At 44.6% G+C, this 26,085-nt stretch overlaps 1 protein-coding gene across 2 annotated transcripts in view; it reads left to right on the top strand.

The window, feature by feature from the left end:
- The window catches only part of LTBP1 (latent transforming growth factor beta binding protein 1), a 1,022,847-nt gene that overhangs the window by 691,334 nt on the left and 305,428 nt on the right, over window positions 1–26,085 (top strand). For both annotated transcript variants that reach the window (XM_069234696.1, XM_069234697.1), the window contains exon 10: window positions 8,919–9,041. In XM_069234696.1, coding sequence (XP_069090797.1) covers window positions 8,919–9,041 — 123 coding nt within the window. The remainder of the gene's footprint in view (window positions 1–8,918; window positions 9,042–26,085) is intronic.

Below are 26,085 nucleotides of genomic sequence, written 5' to 3' on the forward strand. Positions count from 1 at the left end.
TGTGCATGGTTAGTATGTAGTTTGTGGACTGTTGTGCATTAAAGGCAGACCTCAGTCGGTGAGCTGTGTAAGTTTGCGTTGCTTTTCCTGGTACTTTTGTTCTGCTCGTGCTAGCTACACTTTGGAAATGCGGTGTAAAAAACACCAGCAGCAGAAGGAAGGAATACCCATGTGAATGAAAAACCGTGGTTCTGCAGAGCTGCTGACTGGTTTCTTAAACAGTTCAGGTATGTTTTTGTATGAGGCAGAGCAGCGTGTGTGGCGCAGGGGTGGGCAGTTTTGGCATGCAGGGTGGAGGAGTCGGGCGGGCTCGATTGGTGTCATGTGGTGCCCTCCAGACCGGCAGTGCTCCTGTTAATGAACTCCCCCCCAAGAAGTGCCATCTATTCTTGTCACCAAGCGAGGCTGTTGTCAGCCACAGACACAGCTAGAGAAATAAGCTGTGCTCCCCCAGTGCCCTCCCTGCTCAGCCCTTCTCATGTTTTCTACCAGACGTGTGTTCTCTCGCTCTCTCTCACTCAAACCACTTACTGTCTTGCATTTATATATTTTGACTCCTTGTCGGGGTAGTAAGCGCTATAGCAAGACAGAGCTGCCCGGGAGCAGGCACTGCCTGGTGTCCAACATGCTGTTACAGTGACGTCTCAGCGCCTCGTGCAGCACGACTAGGTGAGAGCACATTCTGGTGTACTGCCCCCCTCTCCCTTGCTCACTCTTGCCCTGTAATTATTATATTATCACTGGTATTGTTCCCACAGTGCCTCAAAGTGCAAATCAGTCCACCGAACCCATGTGTGTATGTCCCACCTTCAACTTCCCCCTTCTGCTCCTATGTACAAACTGGTCTATAAAACCCATATCATTTCCACATTTTACCATATTCTGTCTAGTACTGCCTGTCTTTATGGCCCTCTCTATGTCTTCTTCCCCATCCCCATCAAAACTACCACTCCATCCATACATCCATCATACGATCGGATGATGGAGGATCACTTGTCCATTCTCCACAAGGAAGTTACAGCTCTCTTGGCCAAGGGAGCCATAGAGAGGGTTCCTGTGTCAGAAGAAGGTCATGATTGCTATTCCTGCTACTTTCTGGTGTCCAAAAAGAACAAGGGCCTCTGCCCTATCCTACACCTTTGATCCCTCAATCTCCCCCCCCCCCCAAGAAGGAGAAGTTAAAATTGCTCAATCTGGCTCAGGTTTTATCTCCGCTGGACCCAGCAGACTGGATGGTAGTGCTCAAATTGCAGGACGCTTATTTCCATATTCCCCTCCTGCCTGTCCACAGATGTTGCTTGTGGTTCATGGTAGGCCATGAACACTTTCGGGTCACCCTGATCCCCTTTGGCCTTATCAGTGCCCCTTAGGTGTTCAGCAAGGTGATTGCGATGGTCACAGCTCATCTGCCCAGATCAAGGGTTTCAGTTTTACCCTATCTTGCTGACTGTCTCGTCCCAGGCTGTCGTCTCCCACCTCCAGACTACTGCGGACTTCCTGCATTTGCTGGGGTTCACTATTAAGGTGCCAAAGTCACACCTGACTCCCTCTCAGATGCTCCCTTTCATCGTAGCTGTTCTGGAAATAATGCAGTTTTGAGCTTATCCTCCCAAGTGGCGAGTTCAGGATATTCCAGCTACTATACAGATGTTTCAGCCTCTGACCTGGATTTCGGTTAGAATTACTCTGAGGCTGTTGAGTCTCATGACCTCCTGCATTCAGTTGGTGACACATGCCAGGTGGCATATGCAGGCTCTGCAATGGACCTGAATTTTCAGTGGGTGCAGCATCAGGGCAATCTCTCTACAAGGCTCAGATCTCGGAGGGAACTGTGCAAAACCTGCAGTGGTGGTTAACGAATCGCGGTTTGGGTCAGAGGTAGGTCCCTCTCCCTTCCCCAACCAGATCTGGCAGAAGTGACAGACGTGTCATTCCTGGGATTGGGTGGCCATCTGTGAGAGGTGGAGATCAGAGGCATCTGATCCCCGTGGAGTCCAGGCTCCACAACAACCGGTTGGAGAGCTGTGTGATCCGCCTAGCATTGAAAGCATTTCTTCCCTCTGTACAGGGAAAGATGGTGCAAGTGTTCACAGACAACACCACTGCCATTTGGTACTGCAACATGCAGGATGGGGTGGGGTTGTGAACCCTTTCTCAAGAGGCTCTGCCCTTCTGGGCGTGGCTGGAACAGCAGGGCATACCCCTGGTGATCCAAAATCTGATGGGTTCTCTGAACGCCAGAGCAGACAACCTCAGCTGAAAATGTATACTGGATCGCAAAAGGTGTTTCCATCTGGAGGTGGAGTAAGGTCTCCTTTAGCAGTGTGGAGATCCTTGGTTAGATCTGTTTGTCTTCGCAGAGAACATGCAATTTCAGCAGTTCTGCATGTTGGAGTTTCCAAAGCGACAATTGCTGGGAGATGCTTTTCATCTCGAATGGAACTCAGACCTCCTGTACGTCTTTCCACCCATACCTCTTCTGGCCAGAGTTCTCAAAAAGATCACGAACGACCGGGCCCAAGTAATTCTTGTGGCTCAGGACTGGGGATGGAGAGTGTCTAGAATCCAAGTTTTCAGCATGTTTCTTGATCCTCCAATATGACTGCCCTTTTGGGAGGATCTTCTTTTGCAGCAGCAGGAGAGAGTTCTGCTCCCACGCATGGGTACTATTCAGAAAACTCTCCAGATCCAGTTTGATGCGTGAGGGAAATTCAAAGGTAAGGAACCTGCAACTAGAATATGGGCCTCATTCCGACCCTGGCGGTCATGGACTGCCAGGGCCGGGGACGGAGGAAGCACCGCCAACAGGCTGGCGGTGCTTCAGGGGCAATTCTGACCGCAGCGGTAAAGCCGCGGTCAGAAAAGGGAAACCGTCGGTTTCCCGCCGGTTTTCCCCTGCCCCAGGGAATCCTCCATGGCGGCGCTGCAAGCAGCGCTGCCATGGGGATTCCGACCCCCTTCCCGCCAGCCTGTTCCTGGCGGTTTACACCGCCAGGAACAGGCTGGCGGGAACGGGTGTCGTGGGGCCCCTGGGGGCCCCTGCAGTGCCCATGCGACTGGCATGGGCACTGCAGGGGCTCCCTAACAGGGCCCCATTAGGATTTTCAGTGTCTGCAAAGCAGACACTGAAAATCGTGACCGGTGCCACTGCACCCGTCGCACACCAGCAACTCCGCCGGCTCCATTCGGAGCCGGCTTCATCGTTGCTGGGGCTTTCCCGCGGGGCGGGCAGGCGGCCTTTTGGCGGTCGCCCGCCTGCCCAGCGGGAAAGTCAAAATGACCGCAGCGGTCATTTGACCGCGGTACGGTCTTTTGGCGGTCTCTGCCCGGCGGGCGGTGCCCGCCACCCGCCGGGGTCGGAATGACCCCCTATGTCTCTATCAGATAAGACATTGCTGAAGGTAAGTTACGTTATTCATTAGTTACTTATGCAGGAGCATTTTAAACTCCAGAATACATTTAAATGTCCTTATCAAATATTCCTTGAACATTTTATATAAAAAGCTAATTTGACCATAAAGTAAATCAGGTCACATAAATTAAATATGTTGCACATTATGTATCCAGTTTTACAGAAAACACATATGCAGTTCTTTAGTGGGATGCTCAATCAGTTTCCCCTGTCAGCTTTTAATAGGAGACTCCCTAGTCTTAAATTAATTGAGAATTAGAGTAATATATCATCATGTAATAGTACACAATATTTTTGAACATTTATTGGGATTGGCAATGTACTCACAGCGATTAGCCATCTAATAATTGAATAGTGAATCTTCAGGCTATAATTTAATGTTTCTTCTCTGCTTTTTCTAAACACTCAACATTTTCAAAAGCAATACTTTAAAAATTATACAGAATTGCTTACTTTAGCCTCTTACACTTTCCTAAGAGTGAGCATGTTACTTTCGTGTACCATTAAGAAAATATATTAAGTGTCTTTCACTGCAGTTGAACTTGCTGGAATTTATGGGGTTTGCTTTTCAGGTTTGTATTACCAGGATAACTAAGTAAGCAGCACTTGTCCTAGCTTTTAAACAAAAACACCTTTTCTAGCATTTTAACTCAATTCAATTATTTCTGTTTTGGTTATGTTTATATTAAGGAAGTTATTCCTCAATTAGGCAGTCAACTAGCTGATTCGCTATTGCGACACCACCGGTTTACGATCAAGCAAAATTACATTGTGAGCTTTAAGAAGTACCTAGAAACCCCCATTAAAGTGGAAGCTAAGAAACATCTTCTGAATTACAGGCAAATCAGATAAATACAAAGAAAGAGTTTAAAATGCACCTCTCTTTTAAACCATTCTCATTTCATTTTTATAAACGTTTAGCTTCCCAATTAGAACCTATGGCAAGTTGTTTGTTTGTAGAGCCACTAACAAGGAGAGCAACCAGCTGTGGGGTGGACTGTTAACCTTACCTAAGGCTATTCAGTAATCAATAACTGTAATAAACATCTTTCCTCTAATTTAAACTTGTACTGTGTATTTCAAGAGCATCTTGGACTTGAACGCCACCATGTTGAAATTTCACCATGATTTGTCCATGACTGTTGAGGTTCAAAGATTTTCTTTTGACACATCTAAAGATTGTCGCATTACCAGTCCAAGCATTTGTCAGACTTACAAAACCTCAGGATTGACTCATCAATAGTCCCTGTCATGTCGTATCCCTGAAATAAGAAGAATGTCAACACTCCAGTGCTGAATTTGAAGAAAACAGGGCAAAGGAAAGAGAGAGAGAATCACAGGTGCCCGTCTTGGTAGTCATTACAGCTCTCTGCTGCGACGGTTAAGTAGGTGGCAGCATACCCAGACGAGCATTGACATAGCCAAAAGGTCTTGCCTTTGAGACCTTATAAATATTTAGCCATGCAGCACATTAAGCTGGATGTTTCAATATCTACTGTTCTTTAACGTGGAAACTTTGACACTAATAGGTAACTTATAGCACTGCATTAAGAAGCACTTAAAGTGTTATTTTTCTACAACTGGTAGTCTGAACTCAACTCGCATCTCTGGAAGTACTTTTATACAAAAAGCTAGTTTTAGTGGAATAATTAATTTGCTTAATAGCACAATTTAAGTAAGGAAGCTACAATGTGTTCAGGTTTTTTGTTTGAACTTTGTACAAATCAGCTAATAAATGGGTATGAATGTGTCTTAACTGCTGAATCCTGGCTCTCGAAGTGACTGCAGTTGGCTCTGATCTGTGACTCTACAAACACAGTCTGAATTTTTGCTCACTGAAAGTATAGCTTGTAAATATTAATAAACATGTACATATGAGGCCATGGGCACTTCAGGGTGGTAAGTGCACCAGATGCCGATGGTAACCCAGTTTCGCTAACTGCTGGGGGTGCTCCGAGGTAGCTCCTGCTCCAGAGTGGGAAGTTGCTCCAGGGTGCACTACTGCATCCAAGGGACTAGGATCCTGAGATTTGCAGTTCCTTCAGGTTGGGCTGGTGATAGGAGGTAAGAGGCATAACTTCTGTGGGTACGTAAAGGGGGTGTTGACAGATGGACACACAGAGCGGACAGGGTAACAGAGACAGACCAAAGGATAGACATACGGGGGGCATAAAGTGAGACAAACAACGTGGGACGGAAATCAAGACAGGAAGACAGACAAGAGAAAACCGTGTGACAGAGACAGTGGTTTGGAGGGAGACCACAAAATCAAGACAGAAGGAAAGAGACAGACAGCATGACAGAGTCAGATAAAGGAACAAAGAGAAGAAGGTAGAGGGTCAGACAGTTAGATGGAAAGAGGTCAACAGAACTACGGGATGAAAATGAGAAATATGATCCGAGCCAAAGCGGGACAGTAAGAGGGACAGGACTGGGATAACACAGGACAGACCCAGAGAGAGGAACAGGCAAAAGATTTTGTAGGGCCATAGATATATAATGAAAGGCAGACATACAGGCAGAGAGATGCACACATACAGAGTCAGAGGGACAGGGACACAGACACAGACAGACAAGGGAAGAGCAAGAGTGAGAGTCAGACTCACAGCCCCATTTGTTCTCTTGTTCAGTGATTCTTACTGTAAGGAAACAATTATTTTAAAGCCTTTACTCAGAGCAGGGGGCAGGGAGAAGTTACTGTAACACGGGATGTAGAAGTGCCACATCACCACGTACACAGTGTAGCAGAGACCCCCAGTATCCAACTCACACTCAACAGTGTTTTTTTGGTGCAGCAGGGCTCTTTTGCTCATACTTAGCACATGGAAGCAAGCAGGGAGGGGGAGGGAACATGCACAGGATGGGAAACATCAAAGACATCAACAGCAGGGGAATGAAAAAAACAAGAAACAAGATAAGTACATGATATACAGGCATAGGTTGTGCGCATTTTGTTAGAAAAGCCAAATAACATGACAATCCTAAAACACAAGCCAAGGCAAAAAATCTAATAGTGCACTGAAATAAACATAAATGACCAGAAGTGAAAGCCTACAAGTAATAGGGCCAGGAGCCATGGGTGTTAACAACACACCAAGAGGAGGGACAAATTAAAGCGATTCCCATAGAAAAGTAAGGATTGTTGAACGGCACAGAGGAACAAATGAAAAGCGATGGGCATGCTCTAAGCCCACAGAGTAGATACAGCATGTCTTCAAGCAGTGCATGCGAGCTGCCTAGGCGAGACCTAACAATAAATAAACAAACAAACAAAAGGCCGTAGCATATGTGGCTGTAAATGCACATGCTTTACATACTACTGTCAGTCATCTAGTGTAAGTTCCGAATAAGAGCACTACACCCTACTAGCAGATTCTTAAAGGGTAAGTACCATTTTTCTTTTACGGTTTTGGAAAAAAACAAAGTGGTGCACTTTTTTAAGCAGGTTAATTGGGCAGGAAAAACTTTCTGACTTCTGCAAGGATAAATATTTTGAGTCTGCTAATGACTTGGAGTAGTGGCCATGTTGTTCACTGTTGGAAAGGATCATAAACGTGTTTTAAGTCATGTTCACATGAAATGCCTGGATGTGATTTTTGCACGAGATTCTAAAATAAATCACAATAGAAGTAAGAAGGCTTGCTGGTGTAATTTAGTTTTGTGATTAATCCATTGTGCTACAAATAAGTAGACAGGTTAAATAAGCAAGGTATTGGATAATTAATGTACTAAAGGTTTCTGTGATTGCTACAACTGAAATTTGCAAAATCACTTTGGTTACAACTGCAAAATCTAAATTTGTTATGTATGTTATGAAAAGATTTTCTGAATTGTAAAATAGAGACAGTCATCCATACTGAATTACAATTAAGGGGAGAGAAATTGTGATTTTCTATGGTATTTGTCAATGGTTTGTGACAGCAATTCCGGACAAAAACCACTGACCAGCTACTGACCCCTCAAAGAAGGTGATATCTTATTTACAAAGCAGACCTCTTGCCCTTTGAGAATCTGGGCTTGAACTATCGGCAGGGCGCACTTTCCCGTTTGCACCATGGCACACCTTAAAACAGGTGCGCCTGTAGCAAACAGGGAAAGTGCTCCCTATTAGGATGAAGACGCTGCCCTCAGCACGGCCATGAACTCGCGCTGCCCTGGGGGAAGCACATTCAAGTTAAATATGAAGCGGCTGCATCAAAGATTCTCTGTGTTTCACAGTGCAGGCTGCAACCTACCTTCACTTTAAAGTGGGATTAGAGATCCCTTTTCAGGCGGTGCAGTGAGTGACAGCACCCGCCTGCAGGGGGTATGTCTAGGGGTCTGTAGGACCCCTTTTAGCCCCTCCAGAGGGCTGCCTCTACCAGGTACACTGAAAGTGCACCATGTTTTTGTGGCACACTTTCAGTGCGCCTCCTAAAGGCATGTTTCCCTCTGCATCTATATCCATAATGCCACGCAGGCACAGTGGCAGAGTTAATCCCTCATTTACATGGGGGCCATGCCCCCGTGCAAATGAGGGAACACTTTCTTGAGATAGCTACATATGCTCCAGCACTATCACTATTACAGAAGGGGCTGTACAAGCATCTGTGGCTCCTTCTGTAATACCGAAGTGTCCTGGGGACACACAAAGTGGGTACACATGCCCGTTGCTCCCCCAGGGCAATTTCTGTAATATGGCCCCTAGTTGGCAACCTCAAGAGAAGCAGTTACTGTCCCATGGGACCTCTCCCTAATGTATTCTAAAAAAAAAAAGAGACCTATTTTTTGTAACGCAGTACCGATTCCTTAAGGAACACAAGCTACTTAAAATATATCCTGTTTTGGAATAAACAGATAGGTATGGTGGTCTGCTGCCTTATGCAGGACACTACTTCTGTTTTCAGCCCATTGCGACCTACCTAATTAGCTTTCATTAGACAGATTGTTTTGTAACCCCCTGTGAATGGTGATTTTGTGAACCAACCTAATAGAACATAGGTCAGTTCACAAAATCAGATTCCATTTACAACAAGTAGACGTGCAATTTGGGACCACATTTTGCAAATGGAATCTTAGTTCACCTGGCCCAATTATGTTGTGCTACATATATAACATTGGCAGAATATTGACTACCACAGTATGGCTCACGTAAGCATATATACATGATTGTATATAAGTATGTATAGATTTTCTATTCCTAACTCTACATCCACTTGTTTTTTGGTTTTATATATATATACATTTATATATATATATATTTGTTGTCAAGGTTCATACATATATGTAGGTCAAAGTATAGTTAAATCTGTACTTAACAAGATAGATCTTATTTCAAGATATTGTTGTTGTAGTCGGTAATTTGAGTGCAATATTTTGGATAGGTATTCCAGTACAACACTATCTCAGCTCACCACGTCTATAAATATTGAGTTACATGAAAACTTGCAGATACTGTAGTGTTGTAAATGACAGACTTTGCATGCAGCAATGAGACTGATCAAAAGTGTTTTAAAATGTGTTTCAGATATTAATGAGTGCAAGCTGCAAGGCGTCTGCCCCAATGGGGACTGTCTGAACACCATGGGCAGCTACCGATGTACCTGTAAACTCGGATACATTCCAGACCCAACGCTGTCAGCCTGCATACGTAAGTCACAGGAATAATGTGCACTCCATTTCCTGCAAGTTGTGGCAGTGCACATGCAAGCTTGCCTTTAGTTGGCCTAGCTTTTGTTTTTCCCAAACTAGATGTAGTACTATGATCATGGGGGCACCAGATGACTGTAGGTCTTTCAGGACACCATGCTTCAGTCCTGGGCTAACACTTTTTATTATCGTTATTTTCAGGTGTGTTAATCTAATTAGTTTTGTTGATATGAATCAAAAAAAATATTTTATTACAATACAGTATGTTGCCAAAGGAAAGTGCAGGACTGTGCCCCTAATGAAATGGGCTCATCTGGTAACCATGCTCATAAACCTTTACATACATTAGAGGCTGGTGTTTCTTTGTCGACTTAAATGCAACAGATGATTCTATACAGAACGGGCAGTTGGCATGCACACTGATAGCCTTGTGACTTCCACCACTTAAAAAGAAATGAGCCATACAGTAGATTTGCTTCTGGTGGGCACAGATCTTGGTAAATCACCCTAGGATGACAAATTATCTAGTCAGAAGATTGTTAAGGTGAAAATATGGAACCATTCCCTTGCACACTCTTTGAGCAGATAGTATAAAGTAAAATATTACTGAAGTGCTCTTCTAAAACTTGACCAAAGTTACCTAGAGCGCTAGCCCAATAACACATTACAATTCATAAAAGGTGGCAAAGTTGCCTGGTACATAATTTTACATTGTTACTGAGCCACAGAAGAACTGGCAAGATCGGGAGCACTGGCGGAGGTTGGGCCAGATCAAAAGTGACAGTCCCAAATAGTAGAGGCTTGACCATTGTGGCTCATTTCATATGACAAAACCAAGGTCTTGACAAGCAGGCAGGCTTTTGATGAGGATCAAGACTCTTACACATCTAGATCAGTCAAGGTAATGCTTTGTAGATCCACATGGGCGTCAATTCAACAAAATGCGAGGGCTCACAGAAGTGACATCGCATACCGTTTGACCTTAATGACTCACGGAAAGTTGGATCATATGACCTCTGAACGTTTCCAGGAAGGCATGACACATAACATTAACATCACAACAATTGAGGATTTGCGTTGGATAAAATATGAAAATAACATACAGTTGCGCTATTCGCTGCTTTGTGCTACTTTGTCTCAAGATGGCATTTCATGGGTGGTGCATGGATGTTCCCATGCAACCACCCAGGGGTTTTGACGCAATTCCCTATCTATAAACATTGATACAGAGGAATTTGTGCTATCAAATATTATGACTCCTCTGGGCAGGTGTAACAAGAAGAAAGATTTTAATTTCTCCGCATTTTTCCAACTTTGCATGTCTGCTGCACTGCACAGCACACATACCAACTGGTAAAAGCCTTAAAGAATTATTTTTGTTCTTGCAGTGCAAAACCTATGCTTCAAAGAATGCACAGACCCTTGCACTGTGCACCAAAGGTGTGAGCGTGGGCACATGAAAAAAATGCATCATTTTGTTTAGATATTAGATATGGGGCATTTTCTTCTCTCTTGCTTTGATGAGAGGCAGCACCGCAACTTTGATGCATCGCTACTTAACATCAAAGAATAGAAAATCTGACCCTCAATCCCAAACAATCTTTCTTACTTCATGTCACTTGATTTTCACTCACATACATTCTTATACATAAATACAAACTTGGTCACACATACGCATGCTCTCTCCCACTTAAACAGACTATCACCCACAAGCAAGCATACGATATACATTCAAAACCATGTTTACATTACCACAGCTGCCTCAAAAGTTCCTAAATGTGCTCCATTTTTATTATGCTAATATTGAATGATAGAATATTATTCACTGTTACTATAATCGAAAAACAAGCACATGATAATGAATGTTGAGCAATCCATGTACTCTTGGCACAGATTTTCGCAAAGGCACTGTCAACGATTGCAAGTGGCAAGCCAGGGTGTCAATACTGCAACCCTAGCACCCCCTAAATGACGTCCATGTTCATCCACCAGACAGAACTTGTGAAGGCTATATGGTGCTTGGACAGACCTAGCGGTGTGAGGTCGCTGTCCTCTTGCTAGACACCAGCAAAATAATTCAGTTCTATAGATTGGAAATTTCTCCAAGGGGCCCTGTAGAGGGTAGGGCTCCGTTCAATTTTTAAGTCACGAGTTAAGCTCTTTTACACAAATCCCACAGATTCATTGAGGACAAATGGAGTGCTTTCTTCCAGTTTTATACTGGAGGGTGGAACCAGACGAGGCTGTCCCTGTTACGTGTGCTTTGGCCCCTCAGTGATACCTTTGGCATGTTGGGTGAGATTGGAACCACGGATAAAGATGTTTTGTTGATGGGAAGAGATGGAGAAGAAAGGGTTTCTTATACACCAATAACACTCTGTTATATGTGGAGGAACCCTGGCGACCGATTCCAAAACGTTTAAGAATGTTTCGAATTTGTGTGTCCCACGTAGGATATATGAGTAACTGGGGAGATCAGTGCTGAATACAAAAGCCGACCATAGGTGATTGGCCCTCTGCAAGAGTAAACATTCTAAGTAGTGGGATATAGATTCTCTGATTTAGGTACGGAGGGACTTTGTACTATTATTCTAGTCACAAAAAATGGTTGCAAATTGTGCACCATTTTTTCGATTGGAACAGTATTTTATGAATCAGGCCAAATACAGATAGGTCAGTTCACACAATACCAAATCATAGGAGGTTGGAAAATGATTGTGTTTAAATAAAGATTATTTTTTATAAATGCAGACAATTTTCTGTAAAGGAAATGGGACTGTGTTTAAAAAAAGTAATTTTAATTGAGAGCCGACAGGGATTCATTAGTGCACTGCCCCCTCTCCTTGAAACCGTTTCCAAGAGTCACAAAAGGTGGAGGCGTTCAAAGGGCATGTCTTCCCGTTTTCGAATGAGATACCTCCCCCTTAGAGATGTCAGTGTCTGATCAATGGTTGGCGATCACAGTTAAGGTCACCATCCTTTAACACATTCCACTCTGACTCATAAATAGACAAGGGGTTTCCCTTTCATGCCCCTTCATAATTGCCGTTTGACAGGTTGAAAAGTCCTTATACAAATAGAAAGAATTTTCCGACTTGTAAAAAGGCTTTCATAAATAAATAAAAAGCCCTTTTGCAGTTGCAAACCCTGTGATTTTATGAACCATAGGGTTAACCATCACAAAATTGCTATGTACGTGAGGCCAAAATTCACAAATTATAGTCTTAAATATCTAGCATGGAGTATGGACCAGGAGTCATGATTTGTAGCACCAAATATGAAACCATTACAGAAAAATGTAAGGCATTGGTAGCTACCCCGTTTTTCTGTGGCAGCGAGCTGCCCCTTTTACGAAGATTATGCTAAAAGAATGTATATGTTTAGCAAAAAAGTGCCTTTTGGTATATCAAACAGTTTTTTAAAAGGGTGGAAAATGTCTTCTGGACCTTGCTATGGGACGGGTAGGGGAAGTTATAATTAATAAGAATTTATTATACAGGTCAGTTTATGAGAGATGCAGCTCTCTCTCTCCAATTACTGAAATCGATAATGGCCATCTCATTTGGTGGAGGTGAATCATTGGACCTTTGTTCCCCCAGAGGAGCAATGTGTATGACGAGAGAGGCATACTATGTACAAAATGTTGTACCTACAATGCTGATATGGAACAAGGGATAGAGGCAAACTGTCCCAAATTACCTACACTATTGTCAAGCTGTTGGAGTCTGCCATTGAGGTGATAGGCTGGAGCGACCAAAGTAAGTGTAAGACTCCTCTCTGGATTGAGGAACAATTACCTGAGGTAACCAGATTGGACAGCTTTAAGTAATGGGACCGAATAGTCATTTCAAGTCTTAGGCACATTCCGAGCTGAGGAGAACCAAAACCCTTCAGGCAACTGCAGAAAGAATTTAATCTTCATGATAGTGAGATATCAACATATGTTACTCTATGACATATTTTTATGGCCAGTCAAATGGAGGGGTTTGGACTGGAAAGCCATGTCAATGCAGTGGGCATGTTTCTTGATCAAAAGTACATGGTGTGTTGGGATGAAAAAGGGCCTTTCTTGCTTCGGATATGGGCCTCTTGGGAGATTCAGATGTTCTTGTAGAAGGTTAAAACTGCTACTAGTAGTCGTGGGTCAAAATGTCCTGTTTTTGGCACAGGTGGTAACCTGGGTATTCTTAATGATCACCAAACAGAAGTAGAATGCTAGTGGGTAAACTTGAATCAAGCTACTAGAAGTCAATGGACGGAGGGTGTAGTTTGATGCGCGTCTGCAATGTGCATCGTGTATGAAACTCAGAAATATTAATAAGATATAGGGGGTCATTACAACCCTGGCGGAAGGCGGAGAACCGGCGGTAAGACCACCAACAGGCTGGCGGTCTTACTTTGTGGAATTATGACCATGGCGGTTACCGCCATGGTCATCCGCCGGTTCTCCGTTCCGCCCGCCGGGCTGGAGACCCGGGTCTCCAGCCCGGCGGCCATCACTATACCGCCGGTGGTATTTGGACCCGGCTTACCGCCGTGGATTTCCAGCGGTTTGAACCGCCATGAAATCCATGGCGGTAAGCACTATCAGTGCCAGGGAATTCCTTCCCTGGCACTGATAGGGGTCTCCCCTACCCCCCACCCCCATCCCGACTCCCTCCCCTACCCCCCCACCACCCCTGCCACCCCCAAAGGTGGCAGGGCCCCCCTCCCCACCCCTACCCCCAACATCACTTCACCCATACCCACACGACACGCACGCAGGCACCACCTACATACTTACACGCACACACGCCGACATACATGCCTACATCCACACACACAGTCATACACGCACACCCACATTAAAAAATACACGCACACATCCATACAGACATACCCACAGACATACACCCACTCATTCCCATACAGACAACACCCCCGCTGGCATACACGCACTCAGACACCCCCTCTACATACACACACGCACACCCCCATGCACCCACACAACACACAACACCCCCCACCCCACCCCCCCTCACGGACGATCGACTTACCTGGTCTGACGATCCTCCGGGAGGGGACGGGAGCCATGGGGGCAGCTCCGCCGACACCACACCGCCAACAAAACACCGCCACAGCGAATCACAGGACGTGATTCGCTGGGCGGTGTTCTGTTGGCGTGGCGGTGGAGGTGGAGCAACCTCCACTTCCCCGCCTCCCACCAGTATGGCTGTTGGCGGCTCTCCGTCCGTAAAAGGACGGAGAGCTGCCAACGGTCATAATAGGCCGAGCGCAAACCGCCACCAATGGCGGTCTTCCTCACGGCGGTTCCTCGGCGGTCTTCAAAAAAGACCGCGAGGTCAAAATGACCCCCATAGTGTGCATAGCAGCACCGATATGATGATATAATTGTAGAGGAGGCTGTATGTATGCATGAGGTGACAGATAGCAATATGAAAAACTGGAAGATAAGAATACAAGAGTGTGAAGTCTGAACATTAAAGTGAGAGGGTACCAGAGAGTTGGGGTCTGCTAAAGAGAATGTTTCAGTCAGATCTTCTGGATTCCTCAAAACCCCTCTCCCACATGCCCAACCACCCACACCTGGATCCAACACTCGAGTGTTGAATTATATGTTTACTTAACATGTGGTGGGAAGAACAAAGAGATCCCCTTAAGAGCAACGTGAGGGGAACATGCTGCAAACTGATAGTTACAGGTAAGTAACATTTCCTTATGAAATATGTCTGACTCATCAAGGATTCAAAGTTTAATATGTGGAGGTATTGTAATGGTGGACCTACAACCCCCTTACAAAATCGCTAGTCCAATGTGTATTCTGTCCAGAATCTCCAGCTGCTTTACTGCACATAATCAGCAAGGGATGTGATTATGGATTATAAAAATGTTTCAGCATTTATCATAGCTATGATTTCGAAAACATTCTGCTCGTTGTAACTGCACAGTGATATTCCTGGAATTCGGAGGTGGGGGGGGGGGGGGGGGGGAGGGGTGTACAGAGTTCTGCTCCCTTATTAATTTCGTCTGCTATGTGTCTGAGAATTCAGAACATGTACCCCAATTAGTCTCAACTGCATTGTGTGCCAAGAGTCTGTATTCTGCGTAGCAAAGTTCGTGCACTGAAGAGAACTGCCACTGCCGGTTCATAAGCTCAGTCGACCAGGAGAGTGGATCACCAATAGGGGATAGCTATCAATTGTGCAGCAAGTGCAGTGGTACGGGGGTCCATGGATGTGATTTTCCCCCTGCACCCATATTATGCCTAAATTACACTTTTCAGCCTTTGGAAGTGGACTCACCTTTCTTTCTAGCTCTAGAGCCCATGGAACCTTTGTAACACCACTGACCCAGAGGAGGATTTCTGTCATCAAAGGTGAATTGAAGTGTCATAAATTTACATCTAGAAGTGTGTGGATAGATCACCGTGAACCACTGAAACTAATGGACTGGGCCTATTGAGGCCTTGGCGGTTTTCTCGCCAAGCTGTTGCAGGTCATGACCTTGCCAACCTGGTAGATAGCCTCGCCATATTTAGAGACTGTGAATCAGTGAAGCTAGTGGAGTGAGCTGCGTGATTAAATTGGACACTGGGCAGACTTTTTTTGTTCAGAGAAAAAACTCCCAAAACAGAAGTTTGTTTCTGAGCAAAAGCAAATTGCCGTGTTGTGCAGGGAGGCTTTCCCTCTCTACGTGTGGACTATTTAATATTTTCCTTGCCTGTTTCTGCCATTTCCAAACATTGGAAACAGTACCACCAAGCCTCCATCAGCCTAGAAGGGAGGCATTGAGAGGCATTAATACACACAGCCACTAAACAAAGAGGGTACTTACCAGCAAATTCCAAGCCTATCAGGTAGCATAAGGTCAGCCCACACCACAAGACAAAGGAGTATAGCAGTCATCTCCCCAGTGCTGAAAGGGCCCAGAGCTGCACAGAAGGCAAGAAAACCACAGCCCCCAAACCCAGTAGGTAACACAGCCGGTATAGGCAAACACCCAGCCCTCAGCTCTTGGTGGGGAATCCACGGCCATCTTAAGTAGCGAGAACCCAACACCAGTTTCCAAGTCCATTAAAGAGCAGTGAAGAGTAGGTGAAACATAATAACACCACGCATCCCCGAGCAAGCAAAGCAATGTGGATGTGGCACACAATAGGCAGCAAGAGGTGACGAGACAGGGAATAACCCTCAAGTCCCAAGCCTAGCAAGGAGAAGATTCTTATGCCACACGAACAGAAAAGAATTGAGTCACTCCCCTGCCCACCAACAAAATGGACCTGGGTGCTACAGAGCAGATAAGTAAACCTTGGCCCAAAGCCCAGCAGGTAGTATACACCAGGGATGTAGAATTCCTAATGCCCGTCGCACAAGACATAGGGCCTGATTCTAACTTTGGAGGACGGTGTTAAACCGTCCCAAAAGTGGCGGATATACCACCTACCGTATTACGAGTTCCATAGGATATAATGGACTCGTAATACGGTAGGTGGTATATCCGCCACTTTTGGGACGGTTTAACACCGTCCTCCAAAGTTAGAATCAGGCCCATAGTGTTTGGGGTCAAGGACAAGTTTTATTGTTTACTTTGGCCTTGGGACAAGTAGGTCTAACCCCTTCAGCACAAACCTTTTGGCTGCCACTATACAGTAACACATTATGGATCATGGAAGGGCATTGTCTGCAGTTAAGGTCATATTTGGGTCCATATGTTAATGCTGTTCGAACTTGTATTTGAGGTTCATTAATGTAAAGCCTTTAGTATGAGGGTGAGCTCTCTAAGGAAGAGTTGTAAGCTAGGACTGCATTACTGATTGTGGTTCCAGTATAAAATATGTACAAATATTTGCAAAGTTTAACAATATGAGGCTACGTATAAAGCTACCAGAATGCTGTCTGATTAGATACAAATATTTATAGAAGCTGAAAGCAAGATTAATGATTCTTTGCTTTCAAAATAAATAGTTCACATAAAAATGCAACTAGGAAAAAAAAGGTTGCTAAATTACAGTGACATTTTAGGTACCATTTCTTTGAAGCATCGTTTAGTATAATGTGTGAAAAAATATTCATAATGGAAAACCAGTGTAACCACTTTCAACAAGATCATAGGAAACATGAAAATCAACAAGCATTGACAAAGCCAATAGGTCTGACATTGGTGGCCAACCTTTTGGTTTTGTCAGTGCACGTCTTGTTTTGACATGGGTTTTGTAAACCTTTATTGTTGTGGGAGCTGCTGGGCCCTCTCCATTTTAACAAGCATTGGCAAAAGCAAAAATATTTTTTGGGCTCAAAAGGCGCACATTGCCACAGTAGTTCTTGGCAATGAACAAAACGTTGTGTGCCATGGTGCTCCTTGTGAATGAGAAGAATGCTGTCACAGTGGAGCTACCCGAGAGAGAGAGAGAGAAAAAACATGTTAATAATTTCAAAAGGTGGTGGTGAACACAAGACTAAATGAGATGTGCAATTCTTAAAGAAAGTCACAAAGGTGCAGCCATGGTATATGTCCTTGCATTAGTGTAGATTGACGGCTTTCATGAATTCACAAGAATATATGGCAGTAGGCCAGGAAATCATGCTCCTAGAAAATACTTCTGAAATCCATTTTAGAATGAGCATGTATGCATGTGTAGATTTTCTAATCTGTGGAGCATTTCCAAGTTCACTTTCCCTCCAACCACTTTTTTTTCCATCCCAGCCCTTGTCAAGGAAGACATTTCTAACCTTTCTTAGTATGGGAAAACATTAGAGAAGAGCTGGTGAAAAACAATAAAATATATAAGTTAGTAGGTTTGCAAAGACTCAAAAGGGAACTTTAACCCTGGAATTGTTGCTTACTGCTAACTCTAGTCCCAGTATGCAAATCTGTGGAAAGTTGGCAAAATAAGGGAATTGCTAGTACTCAAAACTTAACGTAGTATGAACCCTTCCATAATAAGAGAGGCCATTATCAGAACTCTTATATAATGAGATTGCTGTCATATTGTGTCACTGCACTACATGGCACCAAAGGGACAAGTGAATTTGTTACATGACAAGTAGATTTATGGAGCAACCTGTCCAATGGACAAGTAGATATTTGATTAAATTTCACACCCCTGATACACAGAAGCAAGCCCACAGCCTTGACCCAGTGTGTGTGTGTGTGGGGGGGGGTATCCTCATCAAATGAAGTAGACCCACATTTACCGGGAGCCTGGGACGTGCCGTCTAAACACCAAAACAATACCACACAGCCTCAGACAAACCCAGCAGGAAGGCCAGTGCACATTATAGTGCAGCAAGAGACGAGACATCAAAATACCACAATCCCCAAGTACAGCAGGGAACACAGAGGAAAGTCTATGCCCAGTCTTTAATTCAAGCAAAAAAAGAAGAGGCACAGCAAACAGGTGCACCTTATATCAGGCCCAACAAGGAGCGTACAAAGGTGAAGACCCACACCCTAATCCACTATCCTGGTGCAGAGGGTTGAACCACAGACATGGAGCTGCTGACATCATCTTTCAAATTAGCAGTTACAAGCCCAGTACCAATCACAGTAGGAAGATAGACAAGAAAAGCCAAAAGCAGGAACCGGGACCACGGAGCCCCAAGCGAGCCCTCCCTTCAGGGATGTGTGAATGTATACAGTGCTGGCAGAATCCAGCTGAGAAGCACAGCAAGGGCCTGGGAAGCCGACCTGGAATAAAACTGCAGAAAATCTAAAGGCCCGAACAATGTCCTTAAGATAAGCAGGATCTCCCCTTCAGATTCAGGAAGCACAGAGTGACTGTTTTTTCAACAAGATAGAAGAAAATAAAGGTTTCTGGGTAGAGGGGATCTTTTATAAGCACATCTGACAAGGGAGGACTTTACATTTTTCCTTCTGGGAAGTCAGCAGGATTCCTGTCTCCAGGATGTAGACAAACTGCAATACTTAAAGACTTTGAAGAGGAAATGATGAGGAGGTAATATACTGTTTGAGAAGTAATCAGAAATCATTCAGCCTACCCTTGCAATTCTTAAATGTTATTGTTTTTGCTAAAGAACTAGCTCCTAGAAACCAGACCTGTCACCTTCAAGTATTTATTCTTGAAAGCAAAATGGCAAAATTATGAGATCACAATACTCATTTAAGTTACTCAAGGTATTTTACTACAAAGTTTGCTTCAAAGCTTAAGAAAATGCTATGTTGGAAAGGGAAAACTTGATAGATCCACCACCTAGCACCATCTAGTGGTATTATCCATGTTGCCGTCTTTGTCTTTAATAGATAGGGAATGCAATATGTAAATACATGTTACAGCACAAACACAGGGCTCTGAAAAAGCATGGGAACTAGGGGCTCACCTGTCTCCTTTCTGGCAGGCCTGATTCCAGTTGATGACCCTGTTAAACACAAGTGTTATAATTAGTTTCTATTCACATGCACTAGCTTTCATAAAGATTAGGGTACATTTCCAGAGTTTAAGAGTATTTTTCATAGAGAATAGGGTACGTTTCCCGGGTTTGAGGGCGTTTAAGTGCTTGTATCTAGAATGTTCTATGTAACAGTAGAACAATGATGAAAGATAGGTTAGTGATACATTTCAACCATAAGAGCATTACTAAGCAGTCTATAGACCAATTAAGGCAAGCACCTAAAGCAGAAGTAGGATTATTGTCTGTTGTTGAAGAAATCAAGAGAATGGGGGCTCCAGAGAGCTGACCCGCAACATAACCTCACTAATGTGAAGATCCTACATCTGAGGCAGAAATCTGGCATCAGCAGTGTTTTGTGCTTGTAATAATTCTGCAAAACACATGGGGCATTGAGTACCTTGCTCTGGCCAATTGCCGCAGTCTTTTGTGGCTGCAACAAATCCGCTCCTAAGCAGGGAAACTGTAGCGGAGACTGCAAGCATGTGTTGTAAGATGGTAGCACCAGGGAGATGGTGTCAACATTTGGGACCAGCTTCTTCATGTTTGACGAAAGTCACACCTGATCCCAACTGGAGATCTACCCGTGCAAGCTGAAAGGCTCCTACATAGTGAATGCGTGGATCCACTTCCACTTGCCTACCATTGGCCACATTTTTTCCCTGACCCTGCCTGGAGATCAGCCTGCATATGCTGGACTCCCTTGCACAGGAATCAAGAGCTGAGGTATTGAGCTGTGCTGATGAGCAGTTCAGAGAGCTAGGAGAGATAAAACTGTGTGGCGAGACTCTGGAACCACAAGTGAAACACTGGCTGCAGCATGGCCAGGGTTGGTGGGTGTAGTGAATCATCACTAGTCAACTCCTGTTCTTGTACGAGTGGAGGAGGAGACTTCATAAAGCAGAGAGTCACGTTGATGTTATCTGCAGAGAAGCAAAGGGACTTCGTGCCAGTAAAGCCATTCAAAGCCAGTTTGCTGGTTAGGAGCAGTTCATAAATGCACCCTGACATGAGCTTCTGGAAAACTTATTAAGTACAGCACCTCACCTCTATTACATCTCAACATGTGTGACCAACTGGTATAATATTTTAAATGGTAACAGCAATGATGATAGCAACTTCTGATTAAAGCGAGACAGAGGTTGCAAGGCTATGCGACTTGAAATCGATGTACTGTATATACTGGATGCCAGCATTGCACCCGGAAGGGCCATGATACAATTATGTTAATGTTTGGGAACCAGCTGCAATGTATGCACTTACATATGTGTCATACACTAAGAGATATCACTTCTGGCTAATTGTTTTACTTCTATGAAAATACCAATACACAAAGCTTTAAATAAAATGTTTGCCCAACTGGTAGAGAGACCGTGCCCTCATCATTCTTCTTTGCTCTGGTACCTTCTTGACAATGAGCAGTGGGAAACAGCCGCCCACTTCCATTCACCCTTTGTTTTGCCTCATATCAATGACCTTCGGTGGTGCCTAGATTGAGCTGTTTTACTATAACTGTACATTGCTGTGCGAAAATTGGGTCTGCTCATGCCAGACTGCTGCCAGGATCAAAGTGCTGAGGTGAGGCAGGGCTCAACTGCTGCAAACAAAGATGCTGCATGATATGCAGTAGGTTGACTCGAAGTACGCACAAACACCGCCACCCTACTACCAGACACCTCAGTGGATCATTAAGTTGCCTTTAAAGAGAGTGTCAGGGTCCAAGACCAAAAACATAGTGGTCTCCTCTGTGCTTATTGCTTTGAAACCTTGTGTCTTAATACTTCCACGCAGGGCATTCAGAAAATGGGGAAAGTGAATCCTGAAACAACCAAAACTGCCATTCAAACCCATAGAAGAACACGAATGACGACAATGGACTAACATCCAGAAGGACACACAGAGGCCTCCTCAAGAAGTAGGCGATCAGGACAATGACATGAAGTGCCTCCTCATGGGCATGCAAGAAAGCCTGGTTTTGATGCATAACAAAAGTAGGGCTGATAGAAGCATAGCACTGAATCTCAACTACAGAAGATGATCTGGCTTCCAGAGGGGAAACCTTAATAAACATTTAGAACGCCCTTAAAATTATTTCAGCAAAAAATTGGGATTTTACGGAAATGTCTCGCAGAAATAATCTTTGCTTAATGGGGGTACCAGAATCTGCTAATATGGGCAACCTAGAGCACTATGTTGAGCGCATGCTGCTGTCTACTTTTGACAAGGATGCCTTCTCTTGTATGCTAGTAAATGAAAGAGATCATAGATCCCTTGTAAGCAGGCCACAGCTGGGGACCCCAGAGCAGCATATCATAGCACACATGTTATACGTCCAAGATAGGAACACTGCTTTCCATTTGATGTGAGAAAGCTGAGCAAGACCCAGTCATATATCATTCATTAAGATCTTTCCACATGCTATCCTATGTAACGTTGACAAAATGCATGTTAGTTTTGGGTGAGGCACCAACCTACATAATGTGTTTGAAACCTAGCTGCATGTATGTTTATGTGATCCTCCAACAGCCTCAACTCTAGATTGAGGAGGAAACACTGACTCTCTTGGCCATCTCCAGCGGTAGTGCCCTTTACAGAGTCTTATATTGCATTATCTACTCAGTTTGCTATAGTCCTAGGTGGATGTGGCTATGCAGGGTCGAGGGTTTATAACCCTGGTGGGATTGGGTCACCAGCATGTGTGGGTGGTAAAGGAATGCCAAGCTGCAATACAATATGCAATTCTTCACTCAATGCACACTATAGGAAAGCAGCTGAGACCGATGGAGCTTAATATAGTCTTATTATTGTATATAGCCTACAAGTCTAAGGCAGTGAAAAGTAGTTAGATAGACTCCAAAGTTGATGTCCTGCAAGAGATCCATCTCTCATCCCATACAGACCATAACTTTGCCAAAACATGGGCCTCTTACTGCCTGACTTCTTCATACTTCTGTGATCTCCACCAGGTTGCGGTCCTAACTAAAAAGGGCAAGCAGTTTACAAAAACAGGCTCACTTTGCAACACACAGGGATGATACGCCATCCTAGCTCAGGCTAGACGTGCTATAGTTAATTATTATGGCTCAAATGTAGTTGACCCTGAGTTTTATGATTTGTTATGGGGCAAGGTACTCTCTACCGAACCACACTGCTTAAAATGGGGAGGAAATTTTAACTGTACGCTGCATGATCAGTTAGATAGATCTCATGTTGTAGTTAGTGGTAGGACGGTAGCAGCAAACCAATCGAAGGCACTAATACATGATCATGACCTGATGGACGTTTGCAGACATATATTTTCTCAGTCCACCTATTATTCTAATTTACATCGTCAAGGTTGGACTATTGGTTGGTGTCCAGAGATGTAGCCCCATGAGTATGTGATATCAAACACCTGTTGCGTACTCCTTCGGAACATGCCCTGTACTGATGCCTGGAGAATTTCCAACAGGTATTAATTGGCTGTTGAACCCGAACGCAGGGTCTTTACAGACAAAGTCAATACAGAGATCTCAGAATTCTTTGAGGCCACAGTAGACTCTATGAGCACAGTCTGGGAGGACTTCACGTTTGTTATTAAGGGTAGGTAGCCAAACAAATGAGTACTGAAGACACTCCAAACCCACCTGGTACCCTTGGAGGCTGACGTCAAGGAGCTTGAACAAAGACTTGCATGGGGAGATCACACCTGTACATTAGAGCAGATTTGAGAACATTCAATAAGTTCAATGATGTTGCAGCTAGAGAGTGTAAACACTGAGGTAAATATGCTAGGGCCTGGCCAAATGTGGCCAAATGGGGAGAGGTAGAGACCAGGCAGATCATTAGCCTCCATGATCAAGTGCCCGTGGGTATCTAGTAACAGTATAGAAGCTGAGGATCACCGGGTAACCGGCAGCACAATACTGCACAGATTCTATCTGTAGTCTCAACATACACTATTAACAGGTCACACTCCCATCCCACATTGTAGACTACCTGTAAAAGGTGGCTTTGAGATGGCTGGATGATGCCGTCCAGTTCTTCCTAAAACAGCACTTTAGCATATAGGAAATCTTAGTGGTGATTGGCAAACTCCCCACTGGTAAAGAATTGGGTTTAGTCGAGCTGCCAGCCAAATTCTAAAATCGCTGTGCTCATTTATTGGCCCTGAAACTGCTTGAAGCTTTTCAGGAGGTGGTCATGTGTCACATCCTACCTTCACCCATGCGGAAGGCAGTGGTTATTGCACACAAATGTGTTTAATATCATCCCATATCACTACTGAACTGTAGTGCTAAACTATTACCTAACCTTACAGACAACAGAGTGACGCTCCCTTTACCCTGCCTTAGTTCAGCTGAATCAGTCAGGCTTTATCCCTGGCTGTTCGACGTATTGTAATCTGCGTGCTGTGGGGCATATTTACAAGAAATTGTTACGATGTGCAAGAATCCAAAGCCATGGATGCGTCATATTTAACAATACATGGTATACGGTCCTGAGGTGCATCAGAAATTCTGACGCACCTGTGATCACTTTGCCGTAATGATTCAGCCCCTAAAGTGGTGCATTACTGAAGTTGGCCTCACGACTGACGCAACTTCAACAATGCATCAACATTTAGGAGTGCTGCCTCAGTTTTAATTGACACAAGTAGCCCAATGTTTTAGGACCGATGTAAAAGACTGTAAAATGGTGGAATATCACCTTCAACACTTTTTTATTGGTCTTGGATGTAAGAGTTTATATCAGCAGTGTGTCTATATGTCACATTACAGTGGGCATACTGTACTTATGTGTTTGTGGAGACCTGGGTATGTGTGTCATAGTGAATGACAGTGTAATGTAAGTGCAGTATATGTTGGAATGTGAAGTGGCAATACATGTTTTACCAACTGTATGTGAGTACTTTTGTAGTAAGCAGACCTGGATTTGGGGACCCATTCCTCCTGGGAGAAGCAACAGTCCTGTCCCTTACAAAAAGTACACAACTCAAGAGCTATGAAACTGCCATCACCAAAATCACAAATTAGGTAACATTTTGGATTTCCCTTCTCTTTTCACTTTCTGGTTCCATAAGCCTTTAGAAGATGGTAATTGTTCCAAGGTTGCTATAGTTGTTTCTATGTACCTCTCACTTTACAGCTCCTTCTTTTTCACACTCAGGTCTCAAATGATTAAACTGGCATGGGCTGATAGGCAGTCACGGCTCGCGCTTATTAGAAAGGGCAGGCGGCGCGCAGGGTGGGGGGGGAGAAGAATTAAATTGAATACATTTTTTTTTTTTAAACACTTACCTCCGCTCCCGCGTTGCGCTGCTCCTCTGCCTCATCTCACTGCAGGTAGGCACAGGCTCCCAGCCTGCCCTACGCCAATCCTGACGCTGCTTAGAGCAGCATCAGGATTGATTGGAGGATGTGCAGGCTCTCTCCAGCCCTGCAACTGTGTAACTGGGCTGGAGAGAGCCCTGTGTGCATGTGTGTCTAGCCAGCCCTAGACGGCCGGCCAAACACACATGCGCTCTGAGGGGGAGTGCTGTACACTCCCCCCTCTTTGCTTGTCACCTCCGTGGCCCTGCCTCTTTACCCAAAAAACTATCATAAACACGGTTTATGATCGTTTTTTGGGAAAAGGTTTGCAGCTGCCGCAACGCTCCTCCACCGATATGAAGGAGTCATCCCTGCTGATAGGCAGCCCAGACTCAAATGGGAGACCCTTATGCTTCTCTTTCTGGAGGAGGGTTTGAAACCCCAAACTTAGGTCTATACAGTCTGTGAGCCCAGACACACACTGCCATTTACTGGTATTGACCAACACCCTTTCTCCCACATTTAGCAGTTGAAGTGGACTTCATGGCCTCATCCCAACCCAGCCTTCATAGACAAGCCATTCCCTAAGTCCACGCATGTTGTGTCAACTGTTGAATTCACGATTAGAGAATGAGAAAGACTAAGTAGGAGGGCATACATCTGCTCACTTGGTCTTCCCCTGAGTCATCACCCTCAATTACACATGAAGCTAATGCTGTATTCCAATTGCATGCTTGGGGATTGGTGACGTGGGGTATCTCTGTAGAAATGGCCCTTTTTCACATTAGAGCTCGATGTTATAGATTATGAGGCAGGTGCAGGCTTGCCCTCCAGGAATTCCCTTCCGAGCTGGCCTCGTTTGCAACCTTGGAGGGGCTGCAGGATGCCACCATCATTAAGCATTTAATAACTATATTATAGTGCTCTGCACAGGTAGATATGGCCACACAGGTTCCGATAGCATGGTTGAGCTGCAAGGGGGAACTTTGACAGGGCATTTGAGATGAAACATGGACATTTAGGGCCTCATTACAACCTCGGCGGTCTTTCAAAAAGACCGCCGAGGCTGGGGGAGCCAGAATACCGCCATTGCCGGCGGTATTCCTGGCTCCCTATTATGACTTTTCCGCTGGGCCAGCGGACGGTAACAGTGTTACCGTCCGCTAGCCCAGCTAAAAAGTCACATCAACATTGCTGCCGGCTCGTAATAGAGCCGGTGGCAATGCTGATGTGCAGCGGGTGCAATAGCACCCGTCGCACATTTCACTGCCCATAATTCGGGCAGTGAAATGCGCGACGGGGCTATGCCTGGGGGCCCCTGCACTGCCCATGCCAAGTGCATGGGCAG

The sequence above is a fragment of the Pleurodeles waltl genome, chromosome 5, assembly GCF_031143425.1.
Source record: "Pleurodeles waltl isolate 20211129_DDA chromosome 5, aPleWal1.hap1.20221129, whole genome shotgun sequence".
NCBI lineage: Eukaryota > Metazoa > Chordata > Amphibia > Caudata > Salamandridae > Pleurodeles > Pleurodeles waltl.